At 42.0% G+C, this 14,986-nt stretch overlaps 1 protein-coding gene across 1 annotated transcript in view; it reads right to left on the reverse strand.

The window, feature by feature from the left end:
• The window catches only part of LNPEP (leucyl and cystinyl aminopeptidase), a 79,735-nt gene extending 77,427 nt beyond the window's left edge, over positions 1-2,308 (reverse strand). The window contains exon 1 of the mRNA XM_080941805.1: positions 2,118-2,308. Coding sequence (XP_080797931.1) covers positions 2,118-2,136 — 19 coding nt within the window. The 5' untranslated portion in view covers positions 2,137-2,308. The remainder of the gene's footprint in view (positions 1-2,117) is intronic.
• Positions 2,309-14,986: the final 12,678 nt, after the last annotated feature.

Below are 14,986 nucleotides of genomic sequence, written 5' to 3' on the forward strand. Positions count from 1 at the left end.
AAAAGCCAATATTAAGTTTGATAAATCCTTCAATCATAAATTTGAAGATAAGATAGTCTGTAAGAGAATATATCTATAGAACTACATGTGGATGTATGTGGATGTTTTGCACTCAAAAACCTAACTACAAAAGTGAATATTGTCTCCACTATATAATATAATAAAGATACCAAACATTCTACAGCAAACTTGCAAAAGCTTTAATGTAAATACCTAATCCACCTTAAAATCTTCAAAGCATCTTAAATCAGCAGTATCCAAGGTGTTGTTTACTTTATATGTTGTAGGTCCTACTTTCCTTGCTATAGGAGGATAGATAACATGAACTAAAATGACACACTGCCAATCAGTCTCCAACATCAACTGAGAAAAACTGCTAGATGGAAAAGAATTAGAAATACAACTTCCTATATGAAAGTTGAACTTTTGCCTCTTTTCTCTAGGATTTTTCCATGGCACTGCCAAATGAGAAAATTTGTAAATACATCTAAAGAAGGATATTCTATGGAAGGAGAAAAAATTTTACTTTAAGGTGTGAAAATGTACTTTAATTCTGTAGGGGAAGATTCAGCAAATCAAGCCTGACTAAATAAATGACTCATTCTTGTATAGACATTGTTTTCAGTTGAGTTAACTTTCATATTTAAAAACTCTACAAAGAGGCTCCAATAATTCTGCCTCGAAGGAAGAAAAAAATCTTGGCATATTTTATACCTCTTTTAAGCATATTTTACAGTCAAAAACTAGATGGTCCGTATGCTGCCGTTCAGTTCAAATCTTCCCTAATTCTCTAAGTTTACCAGACTATTCTTAGAGCCTTGGTAATTACAAATAGAGCTGGGATGAGAAGGAAATTTGGAGTTGAAGCTGTCATTGCTCAGCCTAATTAAACAGTGTGGACAGGAAGATGGCAGAATAAAGCGTCCTGAATCAGGGAAAAGGTGAGCACAATGAGCAGGTCACAGCGCCCGCAATGTGGTGAAGAATGTTAGCGTACACAGCAGAGTACAGCCTAGGCCTAAGCGTAGATAGAGTGGGAGTCCCCTCCTCCTGCCCAGTTCCTTAAGCAGCAAGCAACCCACCCACACAGTAACACGCTTCTCTCCCACTAATTTGATTTTCTACCTACCTGAAGTAACCAACCACACAATTATGTGCGGACTAGAAAGTGGTTCCTCTAATCTCAAATAAGTCCTACCCTTTATTAGCAGTTTTCCTACTTTATATCCTTATGGGAAACACATATATTTAAACACCATAAAATGGTGAGACATCTCACCTCTAGACTGAAACTCAAGCACTACTAGCCCAGACAAAAGCCATAGCTGTGGCTATTTTCTGGACACAGACTACTTTGACTTTCACCCCCATGCCACCTTATGATATAAGCCAGACAGGGACCATTGATATTCAATGGGTCTCTAGAAGATCAATATCCCTAGATGAAACGATGAACAGAAGATATGTATTAATACACGAACATATTACTTTGGGCAGAGAGCAGGGCTCAAGAAAACGAGCCACCCCAGCAGCGCATTTCACAGAAAATAGGGAAATTATAGAAAATGCTAGTGAAAAAGAAGTTCAGTCGTCCTGCGGAGCAGGAGCAGGCAGACGAGGGGACAGTGCGGGGCGGCTTCTTCGTCGCACGGAGCAGTTCTAGCCAGACCCTGGTAAGTTTCCTTCCCTGCGGTGCACTAAATAAATCACGCTGCCAGCCCCGCGGCCCCACCCAGCCCTGTTACCGAAAGGCCTGCGGGCAGCTCGCTGAAGGACGGGCGGACAGCTCCCCGCTCCCCGCACCAGTCGGCTGTCCCCCCGGGCCGCACCTTATCCCGGCCGTGGCCACTTTCCCCAGGGACCGACGCAGCTGCCAACTTTGCCGCCGCCCCCTCTACCGCGCAAGCATCCCAAAGTTTGCGGACTAGCTCACCTGGAGGTCCCGCGCTGGTCCCCGGGAGAGGGCTGACCTTCACGCCCGCCCCAGCCACCCCCGGCCCCTCTGCCGCCCCCGGCCCGCCTGGGAAACCCTTAGTGGGGATGCCTGCAGCCCGACCCCCGTGCCACACCTGCACCCTGAGAGCCCGAGGAATCCGCGACTCGGGCCAGCCACTCACCATTGGTAAAGGGCTCCATCTTCGCCCCGCCGCGGGTCCTTACCGGCCCAGCGCCCGAAGCTTCCTACTCCGAGAACTGAAGCGGCCCTGACGACTGAGCATGCCCAGCAAGGCCTCGGAAGGCTGCCGGGGAGGTGCGGCGAGGGGCGGCGCCGCTCCGCCGCACGGCCACAACACCTTCGTTCCGGGTTTTCGCAACGGCTGCAAAAGACCCACTGAGGCGTGGACGCTGATCATCGCCCAACCCTTGGCCCACTCCGCCGAGAGGCGGCGGAGAAGCGCGCGGGGCTGGGGCGGGGCCAGGCCCCGCCCCCAGCGGCGCCCTGGGAGCCGCCGGCCTGTCTGTGCCGCAGAGCTGTAGTACACGGTTCGGACAACGGGTACACCTACGACAGCATCCGGCTGTGCTCCGGCTGCGGCGGCCCCCAGCACCGAGCCCGGAAATGCGGCCCGTGACGCTGTCGCCCAGTTCGCGATCTGAAAGCACAGCGAGGCCCGGGGTGCGTCGGCCTCTACGCTGGGCTAGTCCCGGACGGCGCTCCTCCTAACCGCAGGAGCAAGCCCCGCGGCGGCGGTCGGCAGCACTTCCTTCCATTAGCTGGACGCCTCGCAGCCGCTGCTGCAAAACCGGAGGCCAGAGGAAGGGAGGGGCCCGGGAGTCGTTTGGGGCCCTGTGCTTAGGGCCGGGCTTAGAACTGCGAGCAGACCTCAAAACCCGGCGCGGGCTGCGGGAGAACGGAGCGTGCGCGCAGAGGCTGTGCGCAGAGAGGCCGCCTGCCCAGTCCTGTCCTAACTCGACGCCAGCAGTTGACTGCTCCCAGCCTTCAGGGCACGTAGCCTGATCCCGCGGGGCTAGACTGCTGGGAGCCAAGTCTCCCCTTCCCGGAACACTCACGGCATTGCCTCGGGCCCCATTGTTTCCGGTGCCAAACAGGGGCAGTCCCCTGCAGCCTGCGAGGTGCTAGCCCTTGATAGCTCTTGCCTCTCCAACCGCCGGACGCAAACACTCGGCGGTAAGGCCCCATGTCCCTCCCACCAGCAGCCACAGCTCCTCTCTCCTTCCTGCGCACTGCTTCGGCCCCTGTGGCGACTTGGCTAGGCCTGCGCCTCGCTGGCTAGCCAACTGTCACATACTCCTCCCAGGCTGTCAACCCGAGCAAACAAATCTAAGCTTGAAAAAATATCCCGGGCAAAAGAGGGGAGATAGTGATGTTGTTCGACCGATAAGGAAATTTAAATTACGATCAAAGAAGTAAAAGCGAAGTGCAGTATTTTTAAGATGTCGATCGTACCCACTACTTCCCACTCCTGATTTACAACAAACATCCTATAAATAATACCAACTGTACTTGGACTAACCACTCAACTCCTTACCTAACTCTGGGTCCTCATTAACATTCTCGTCCTTTGAAGGCCCCTGAGACTTTCATAAGGTTCCTAGAAGTTGCCAGGTTTCATTCAGCATTGTTAACCATTTTTTTTTATTAAAAAAACCAAACAAACCCTTCATATTGTTCCACAGCTTGGTGTTTTGTTTGCTTACTTCTTCCTCGTCATTTTCTTAACTCAGATGTCACCCCTGTAGAGAATCCTTTAACCACACACCTAAAATAGCAACAAGTACAGTGGGTTCCATAAAGATTCCTCCTGCCATTCTCAGAGCACTCTTAGCTGTCAAAGGCGTATTGTTTATCAAGAACGCAAGATCAGTGAGGAAGGCAGGTCTTTGCATTCGTTTTAACCATTGTACAATATTTTTTTAAAAGTACAGTATAATGTTTAGAGTTCTAATTGACTGCCCACATTGGAACGTTTCCAGTGAATATCTTTACATCGGTTTCCAGTTGGTCTGTTTGTGCTCAGTACAAACGGTCATGACATCATATCTCAACGCTGCTGCTTGTCTTTTCACTGTGTGAAAGATCGGCTGAGTTCTTAGGCTAGTCCCCATATCGGAGCAATTCAGAACCAAAGGTAAAAAATGAACCTCAAGAACTTTTGTATTAATGGATTTTGTTCAAATGAGCCTGTTTCACATGGACATTGCTTAGCTAAGAAACTCTTCCCTATTAGGTCATGTTATGTTCTTTTGGTGTTATTTTTGCTGCCAGAGCACTTAGTAGCAGAGCTATTTAAAACTCCACATGTTAAATCGCCTCGCCTCCCCAGTAAGCTGCAGTCTGTCACGCTTTTAAGTGGGAATCACATTCTCTTGGGTTTTGTTTTTAAATTTTTCAGCTCTGAAGACTTTGTGCTAAAGTGTTTCACAATTTGCATTCATAAATTTGGGAGAATCAGAGATGATTTTTGCCTATTTCTTTGCCAGTCTCTTACATCTCATCTCTGCTCTTCAGGAATATCAGCAAAGAGACTGAGGACCATTTACTTTAGGATTTTTTTTTTTTTTTTTTTTTTTTGAGGAAAACAGTAAATAAAATGAACATGTTTCAGAATCCCACCTAATCTTAAATGAATAATAGTGAATTTTGTTCTGTCAAATACTGTTTATATTTGATTTTGTAAAGCCTTTTGGGGAAAAAAACAGAGGCTTTGCTCTTGCAATCTATTTTTTCTTTATTGTTTTCTTTCTTTGATACAGATTCTCCTCTTTCTGCAGGGTCCAATGCTCCAGGTTCCTATGACACTACTATTTATCATCAGAGGAAGGAGGGCAATGTTATCTAATACACTCATCTTACCATTTTCAGAATCGTCACTAAATACTACTAACATTTAAATTACATAACACAGTACGAATATTGATAGCTTGAAATGAAAAATATTAGCACCCTGGATAACTAACATGTTTATAATAAAACCAAAAAGATGGAAGCATAGATTAGTACAGTCATTATAAAAAAATAGATCCACAAAATGCTATAAATAGATCTGCGCTAGGATCTGGCTATCTTGTTTCTGGATGTATATTGAAGAGAAATCCTACCTACTTTTTATCTCTTTTACTGCACTATTGAGTAAGGAATCCAACAGGACACCCACCAACAGTGGGCTGTATATCCACAATGACTATCACTCGGCCATAAAAAGAAATATCCTGCCACCTACAGCAAAATGGATAGTACTTGAAGACATACTAATTTAAGTTAGAATGACAAAAAATATTTTCTTATATATGTGTCTGTAAAAAATAAATCCAAGGTTTACTTCCCAGTCTCTGCTCCCGGAATAACTACCCTGAGACTAAGTATTTATTAATAAATGCCTAGGCCATAACCCTCAGGTTGCTCTCCAACCTGCTCCCGGAATGACTACCCTGAGACTAAGTATTTATTAATAAATGCCTAGGCCATAACCTTCAGGTTGTTCTCCAACCTGCTCTCACTTATTATCTCTTATCCGAATCTGGTTTCAGCTACCTACTGGTTTATGTCCCTGTTGAGTCTCTACGGACTCTATTTCCCAGAATTCTCTTTATCCCTGCCGGACATCCCATTTCCTACTCGCTGCCTCAGTTCATTGGCGGTAAGCTTTTTTATTAACACATGATGCTTATAAATGATTCTCTCCACATGTGTGTGCTAAAAAATTGTCAACCTGAAGAACAATAGTGACTAGTAAAGGCCAGGAAGGATGAAGGTAGAAACAGAGAAGTTGGCACTCTAAGATAAAAGCAGTAAGTACTAAAAGCAGAATGAACGGATCAACTAACTCACAATAACTTATTACACTTGTCATGAAGAAGTAAGAGCACACAAAAGCTTCAAATATAAAGTAATAAGACAGGAACAATACCCTGATTTTGTAAGTACATATATACATATATTGAAATATTACACTGTATCTCATATATGTATAATTTTTTATGTTTTAAATTGAAGGAGATTAAAATGTGAATTCCCCTGTTTGATAATCACACACTATACACATGTATGAACTCATCATTCTGTTTGTTATCCATGACCCTAACCCTGGGTCACATCTCCTTTAGCAAACCTCTATCTCCAAAAATATTTATATTACAACTCATAACAGTAGCAACATTACAGTAATAAAGTAGTAACAAAAATAACTTTGTTGGGGGTTACCCACCTCGTGAGGAACTGTACTAAATGATCACAACATCAGGAAAACTGAGACCATGCCACAAATACACTATTTAAAGCTGTGGGTCTGCAAGATGGCTCAGCATGTAAAGTTTCTTGCCAGCAAGCCCTGGAACCCACATAGTACATAGAGAAAACCAAGAGCACTGGCAAGGACAGGTGCCCCTTGAAGATACTAGAGAAAGATAAGTTTCAGAACTGTCTTCAAGATACCGGTATTTTTGGGCTGGTAATAAGATGACCCCTGTATTCACATGACATTCTCCCTGAATGCACGTGTGTCCACATTTCCCTCTTATGCGGATTCCAGTCACACTGGGCTAGAAGACTAATATACTCCATTTTCATCTTTGCCAACTCTATTGCCTCTGAGATATGAGAGTTATGACTGTAGCATAAAACTTTTGGAGGTAACTATTCACTTCCTGACATCTGTAGAAGAGAAAGAAGAGAGAATTATCGAGATGGATTTTAGCTCCAAGAGTAGCATTAAGAAAAGTAATCAACCTACAGAAGAAGAGAAAATGTTTGTGAGTTATATGCTTCCCGATGAACTTTTATCTAAAATATGTAAAGATCTCTTAGAATCTCACAGTAAAAATAACCATGCATTCATTCCTGAACCACAGAGGTCACATTATGCTGGCAGTAGGAGCCTGTGCCAGACCAGTTGTTACTGTAAGTCAGAGTCCACAGCTGGGCGACCCTGATGATTGTATCCTACTTCCCAAGTAGTGTGCACAGCACCTTCTAACACTCTCAAGGATAGTCCCTAGGAATGACACCTCCAGGTCAGTATCAGCTTGATTTCTCCTGTCCTACGACTCAAGTATATGACGTCTTCAGCAATGGGGCCTCGCCATCAATTTCTAGAAGATGATCAGAGGCAATAGCAATAATCCGTACTGTCTTGGGCGTTTATGGGACACCAATGGCCATCAATTCAGTAGGGGTAACTGGCACCTTACCCTAATCCAAATGGCTACCAAGATCAAGAAAAGAAGAACAAAAGCTCATGAGGGTGTGGGGGAAGAGAAGAACTTATTCACCACTGGTGGGAATGTAAACTGGTGTGGTCACCATGGAAATCGGGTGCCTCCAAAAGCAGAACTAGAACTAGCACATGACTCAGCATATAACTGCTGGACACACTCCTCCAAGACTCCATGTCTTGCGACTGAGATACTCTCATCCATAGATGCATGTTCACTAGTACTCTACTCACAATAACCAGGGAAGAAGCTTCATAAACTGTATACATCTTCACATCTAAAGACTTTACATGCAGTTATGCTCTGCAGAGAGTTGATGCCTCCTCCACATGACAAGGGCTATCAAAATGCATGTTTTTATTGGGGTGATTATACAGATGGCATTCAGTTTAGCTACATGCAATGGTATTAGTGGGGACACGAGGTACGGAACAAGACTGAAGAGGAAGCTGCGTTGTAGAGGTCAGTTCACACAGGTCACACTCTGCCTCTACCACTTCCAATCTATGTAGCTAAGCAAGTCACTCCAAACGGATTATTTAAATGGATGTACCGAGGAATACAAGTTTGGGTGCTGAGTTGGTATCAGGCCTTTAGCGAAATTTGATCCAGTAAGTGAAAAATAGAATTGTTTTTGTATTTTAGTTAAGTTCACATTTTTCCGGTCCAGACACCGGACCTGCCTTCAGATGCTGAGTACCCAGAACAGCCTCAACCTGTCCCCCAGAGGGAGCCAGCCATACACCCCACCAGCTATCCCAGGAGGAAACACCTGGAACTGTGGGGGCAGGGAGGAGCGGCAGATGGCATGGTGCACTCTGGGATAGGGTTCTTTCAGCTCTGGGGGGAGGGGTGCAGCAGATAACCTGGTGCACTCTGAGATAGGGTTTTTTTCCAGCCCAGAGAGAGGCCCTGGTGATGGCCATCAGGATTCAGGACTGCCCGTCAGCTGAGCTCCCAAAACACCCTCTCAAATGCTCTCCCACCTGAGCCCACTGAGACAGAACAGAGTCACTGCCATCACAACTCACTGTCTGCCTGCAAAGAACAAAACACCCAGGATCGATCTCCTTCCTGAGTCCACAGGCACTCAGACCCACAGGAGAGACAAGCTCCAGAGACAACAAGATCACCTAACATCACAGATAACAAGATGGCAAGAGGAAGCTAAAGAAACTAAGCAAAGAAAATCAAGAAACCTGACAACATCAGAATCTACTTCTCCACCACAGTAAGTAGTGGATTTCCGAACACACCAGAAAAACAAGACTTAAACTTGAAATCATACTTCATGATGATGATAAAGATCTTTGAAAAGAGCATGAATAATTCTCTAAAACAATTAAAGGAGAACATACATAAAGAAATAGGAGCCCTTAATGAGGAAACACAAATCACTCAAAGAAATACAGGAAAACACAACCAAACATATGAAGGAATTGAAAATGGAAATGGAAACAATAAAGATATCACAAAAAGAGACAACCGTGGAGGTAGAAATCCTAAGAAAGAAATCAAGAGTCACAGATACAAGCATCACTAACAGACTACAAGAGATGGAAGAGAGACTCTCAGGGGCAGAAGGCAGCATAGAAAACATTGACACAACAATCAGAGAAGATGCAAAAGCCAAAAAGCTCCTAACCCAAAACATCTAGGATATCCAGGACACAATGAGAAAACCAAACTGAAGGCTAATAGGTGTAGAAGAGGGCGAAGACTCCCAACTAAAAGGAACAGTAAATATCTTCAACAAAATCATAGAAGAAAACTTCCCTGCCCTTAAGAATGAGATGACCATGAACATACAAGAAGTCTATAGAACTCCAAATAGATTGGGCCAGAAAAGAAACTCCTTCTGACACATAACAGTCAAAACACCAAATGATCAAAACAAACAAAGAGTCCTAAAAGCAGTATGTGAAAAAGGACAAGTAACATATAAAGGAAAACCAATCAGAATTATACCAGATTTCTCAACAGAGACTATGAAAGCTAGAAGATCCTGGACAGACATCATACAGACCCTAAGAGAACGCAAATGTAAGGCCAGGTTACTATATCCTGCAAAATTCTCAATTACCATAGATGGAGAGACCAAGATATTCCAGGACAAAACCAAATTTACACAATATCTGTCCACAAATCCAGCCCTACAAAGGATGATAGATGGAAAAATTCAACACAAGGAAAGAACTACACCCAAGGAAAAGCAAAAAAAAAAAAAAAAAAAAAAAAAAAAAATAATAATAATAATAATAATCATGCAAGAAAACCAAAAGAAGAAAAGCACAGAAACATAAGTCTACCTTTTACAACAATTTTAACATAGTAAAGGAAGAAATGAAGAAAGAAATTAAGGATTTTTAGAATTTAATGAAAATGAAAGGACAATTTACCCAATCTTATGGGATGCAATGAAAAGCAGTACTAAGAGGAAAATTCATAGCTCTGAGTGCCTCCAAAAAGAGACTAGAAAGAAACTCTAGCAGCTTGATAGCACACCTGAAATCTCTAGAACAAAAAGAAGCAGATACACCCAAGAGGAGAGTAGTTAGGAGGGAGTGCACCTTTGTGAAGGCAAATTGGTGGGGGAGGGGTGATGAAAGTGGTGTGGGGGAAAGGGATAACATCTCAAATGTAAATATGGAGTATCTAAAAAAAGTTCACATTTCTCAGAGTTTCTAAGCATTTATATCTATAATTACTATGTAGCTAACCATCGGACTGAACTCAAGGACCCCAATGAAGGTGCTAAACAAATGACCTAAGGATCTGAAAGGGGTTGCAATCTAATGGGAAGAACAACATTATCAACCAGCCAAACCCTCCAAAACTCTCATGGAATGAAACACCAACCTTTGTGCACACATTGAGAGACCTATTGATCCAGTTGCATATAGCAGTGTTTGGCATCAATGTGAGAAGAAGTTTATGGCCCAGGAAGGGCACATTTTCCCAATGTAGGGGAATGCCAAGGCAATGGTGTGGAAAGGGTGATTAGAAGGGAGTGCACCTTTGTGAAGGTAAATGGAGAGGAAGGGATTTGAATGGGGTGGGAAAAAGGGATAACATCTCAAATGTAAATACAGAGTATCTAATAAAAAATGAATTCATGTAACTTAAAGCCTGGTTTTTGTTTGTTTCATTTTTTTTTTTACAGATTCAATGTTGTTTATGAGATATCAGAACTGTCAGGATCAACACTGTGAATGAAATTATTTTCATTACTTAAAAAAATTTTTTTTCAGAGTAGCTTGGTTGATGCCTGATTTATATTTTTCTTTTCCTTCATTGGATTTTTTAAATATACATTTTAAATTGTATTCCCTTTCCTGGTTTCCCACCAGAAACCCCCTATCCCATCCTGCCTCCCTCTGCATCTATAACAGTGCTCCCCCAAAAACCTTCCTCCCTCTTGCCTGCCCGCCCCGGCATTTCTGTACACTGGGGCATCAAGCCTTCACAGGACCAAGGGGCCCTCCTCCCATTGACACTGAACAAGGCCATCCACTGAAACATATGTGACTGGAACCATAGGTCCCTCCATGTGTACTCTTTGGGTGGTGGTTTAGTCCCTGAGAGCTCTTTGGGGGAATGGGGAGTGTCTTGTTGGTTGACACTGCTATTCTTCCTATAGGATTGCAAACCCCTTCAGCTCCTTCAGTCCTTTCTCTAACTCTTCCATTGAAGCCCCTTTTACACTCCAATGGTTGGCTGCCAGCATCTGCCTCTGTATTTGTCAGGCTCTAGCAGAGCCTCTTAGGAGAGTGCTATATCAGGATCCTGTTAACGTGCAGTTCTTGGTATCTGCAATAGTGTCTTGGTTTGGTGACTGTGTATGGAATGAATCCCCAGGTAGGGCAATCTCTAGGTGACCTGTCCTTCAGTCTCTGCTCCACACTCTGTCTCCATATTTCCTATGAGTATTTTGTTCCCCCTTCTAAGTAGGACAGAAGCATCCACAGACTGGTCTTCCTTCTTCTTGAGCTTCATTTGATCTTAGGAATTCCCAGCTTTTGGGCTAATATCTACTTATCAGTGAGTACATACCATGTGTGTTTTTTATGACTGAGTTACCTCACTCAGAATGATATTTTCTAGTTCCATCCATTTGCCTGAGAATTTCAGGAAGTCACTGTTTTTAATAGCTAAGTAGTATTCCATTGTGTAAACATATCATATTTAATGTATTCATTCCTCTAGTGAAGGATATCTGAGTTCTTTCTAGCTTCTGGCTATTATAAATAAGGCTGCTATGTGGAGCATGTGTCCTTGTTATATGTTGGAGCATTTTTGGGGTATATATGCTATAGTTGGGTCCTCAAGTAGTACTATGTCCAATTTTCGGTGGAGACACCATACTGATTTCCAGAGTGGTTGTACTAGCTTGCCACTGTGAACGGAATGTTCCTTCTTCTCCACAGTCTTGCCAGCATCTGCTGTCACCTGAATTTTTGAACATAGCCATTCTGATTGGTGTGAGGTGGAATCTCAGGGTTGTTTGGAAATGCATTTCCCTGATGACTAGGGATGTTAAATATTTCTTTAGGTGCTTCTCAGCCATTCAATATTCCTCAGTTGAGAATTCTATTTCTCTGAACCCCGTTTTTTTTAATTTTCATTCTTTTTTTTTCTTACAATTTACTTTTTAAAAAAGAGGGATACATATACATATTTTTAAAGGTATTTTGGGATAACATTATATGAATATTTTTTTGTCAGAACTTAATTCTTTTAGAGGTTTGATAGTATGCATTGAAATCCCACTAGTTACCGTAAGCATAAAGTACATGTAGGACAGAACGTAACATGGAAACAGATTTCTTGTTGAGTATACATTTAAGCATAATGATCTGTGAATACCAAAAATTGCCACAAGGCTATTATCTTAGCTCTTGGATTATTAATGATTTAAGGTCCAGGTAGACAACACTCTGAGAGGGTGCTATACATTTTTATTTCCTAAGAAGGACTGAGGCTTTCAGGTTTCTTTTCTTTTCTTTCTTTCTTTCTTTCTTTCTTTCTTTCTTTCTTTCTTTCTTTTTTTTTTTTTTTTTTTTTGGCCTTTGTTTTTCTTGAGCTTCATATAGCCTGTGAGTTGTTTCTGGGGTGTTCAGAGCTTTCTGGGGTTAGTATCCAATTATCAGTGACTACATACTATGTTCTTTTGTGACTGGGTTACCTCACTCAAGATGATATTCTCTAGATGCATTTATTTTCTTAGGAATTTCATAAAGTCTTTGTTTCTAATAGCTGAGTAATACTCCATTGTGTAAATATACCACAATTTTTGTATTCATTCATCTACTGAAGGACATCTGGGTTCTTTCCAGTTTCTGGCTATTATAAATAGGGCTGCTATGAACATTGTGGTGCATGTGTCTTTATTGTATGTTGGAACGTCTCTGGGGTATATGCCCAGAAGTGGAATAACTGGAATAATAAGTGGAATAATAAATATAGGTAGAACTATATTTAATTTTCTGAGGAACTGCCAGACTGATTTCCAGAGTGGTTGTACCAGTTTATGATACCACCAACAGTGGAGGAGTGTTCCTCTTTCTCAGCATCCTCACCAGCATCTGCTGTCATCTGAGTCTTTGATCTTAGCCATTCTGACTGGTGTGAGGTGGAATCTCAGGGTTGTTTTGATTTTCATTTCCCTGATGACTAAGGATGTCGACCAATTCCTTAGATGCTTCTCAGTCATTCAATATTCCTCAATTAAGAATTTTTTGTTTAGCTCTATACCCCATTTTTTAATAGGATTTTTTATTCTCTGGTGTATAACTTCTTGAGTTCTTTGTATGCCTTGGATATTAGGCCTCTATCAGATGTGGGGTTGGTAAAGATCTTTTCCCAATCTGTTGGCTGTCATTTTATTTTCTTGACAGTGTCCTTAGCCTTACAGAAGTTCCATTTGTCCATTCTTGATCTTAGAGCACAAGCCAATGGTGTTCTGTTCAGGAAATGTTCTCCTGTGCCTGTGTGTTCTAATCTCTTCTCTACTTTCTCTTCTAATAGTTTCAGTGTACCTGGTTTAATGTGGAGATCTTTGATCCACTTGTACTTGAGCTTTGTACAAGCAGATAAGAAAGGGTTTAGTTTCCTTCTTCTGTATGCTGAGTGCCAGTTGAACCAACATCATTTGTTGAACAGGCTGTTTTTTTACCATTATATGTTTATAGCTCCTTTGTCAATAATCAAGTGACCATATGTGTGAGGGTTCATTTCTGGATCTTCTATTCTATTCCATTGATCCACGTGCCTATCTCTGTACCAGTACCATGCGGTTTTTAACACAATTGCCTTTTAATAAAGCTTGAGGTCAGGGATGGTGATTCCCGCAGATGTTTTCTTGTTGTGGAGGATGGATTGTGATATTCTAGGTTTTTTGTTATTCCAGGTGAAATTTCACATTGCTCTTTCCAACTCTATGAAGAATTGTGAAGGGGATTGTATTGAATCTGTAGATTGCTTTTGTAAGATGGTCATTTTTTACAATGTTGATCCTTCCAATACGTGAGCATGGGAGATCTTTCCATCTTCTGAGATCTTTCTCCAGCAAACCCCGGATCCCACTGACAAGGGCTTGTGCCTTACTGTGGATCTGTGTGTCTAGACTTTGAGCCAGGTCTTTTTGGGCGGATCCCGAGTTCCTATGCCAGAGTTCTGGCTCCACTGATCTGCAGGGCCTAGGTTTCTGCGTGCTCTGCCTAGCCCTCTCTGCAGTTTGGCTACTCACAGCGCAGTCTCACCAGGCCTGTGTCCCTGGATCTTTGCTGTTCCCGGTGGCAAATGGTCTCTGCACCCCATTTTTAATTAGGGTTATTTGATTCTGTGGAGTGTAACTTCTTGAGTTCTTTGTATGTATTAAATCCCTCTATTGAATGTAAGATTGGTAAAGATCTTTCCTCAGTTTGTTACTGTTTTGTCTTATTGACAGTGTCCTTTGCCTTACAGAAGCTTTACAATTTTATATTTTTTAATTAAACAACTTTATTTTAAAAAACAAAGATAAACGTACAGATTTTAAAGGCATTTTTGCATAAAACTATATGAATATATTTTTGTCAGTACTTGATTTTTTTTAAGGTTTGATGGTATGCATTGAAAACTTACTAGTTACAATGAGCATAAAGTACATATAAAACAAAACGTAGCATGGAATTAGTTAGCCCAGTCACAAAAGAATGGGTATAATATGCAGTCATTGATAACTGGATACTATCCCCAGAAAGTGCTGAATACCGAAGAAACAACTCACAGCCATATGAAGCTCAAAAAGAAGGAAGGCCAAAATGTGGAAGCCTCAGTCCTTCTTAGAAAAAAAAAGTGTATAGCACCCTCTCAGAGTGTGGTACACTTAGACGTTAAATCATTAATAATTCAAGAGCTAAGAATGCAGCCTTGTGGCAAACCTTGGTATTTAAAAATCATTATGTTTAAGCTTTGTAATTTTATGAGGTCCCATTGTCTATTGTTTATCTTAGAGCATAAGCCATTGGTGTTCTGTTCAGGAAGGTTTCCCCTGTGGCCATGAGTTCAAGGTTCTTTCCCACATTCTCTTCTATTAATTTCAGTGTATCTGGTTTTATATGGAAGTCCTTGATCCACTTGGAGTTGAGCTTTCTAGAAGAAGATAAGAATAAATTGATTTGCATTCTTCTACATGCTGACCCCCAATTGAACCAATCACCATTTGGTGAAAATACTGTCTTTTTTTCTACTGGATGATTTTAGTTACATTGTCAAAAATCAAGTGACCATAGGTGTGAGGGTTCATTTCTGGGTCTTCAGTTCTATTCCA

This window comes from Micromys minutus, assembly GCF_963924665.1.
Source record: "Micromys minutus genome assembly, chromosome: 30".
Lineage (NCBI taxonomy): Eukaryota > Metazoa > Chordata > Mammalia > Rodentia > Muridae > Micromys > Micromys minutus.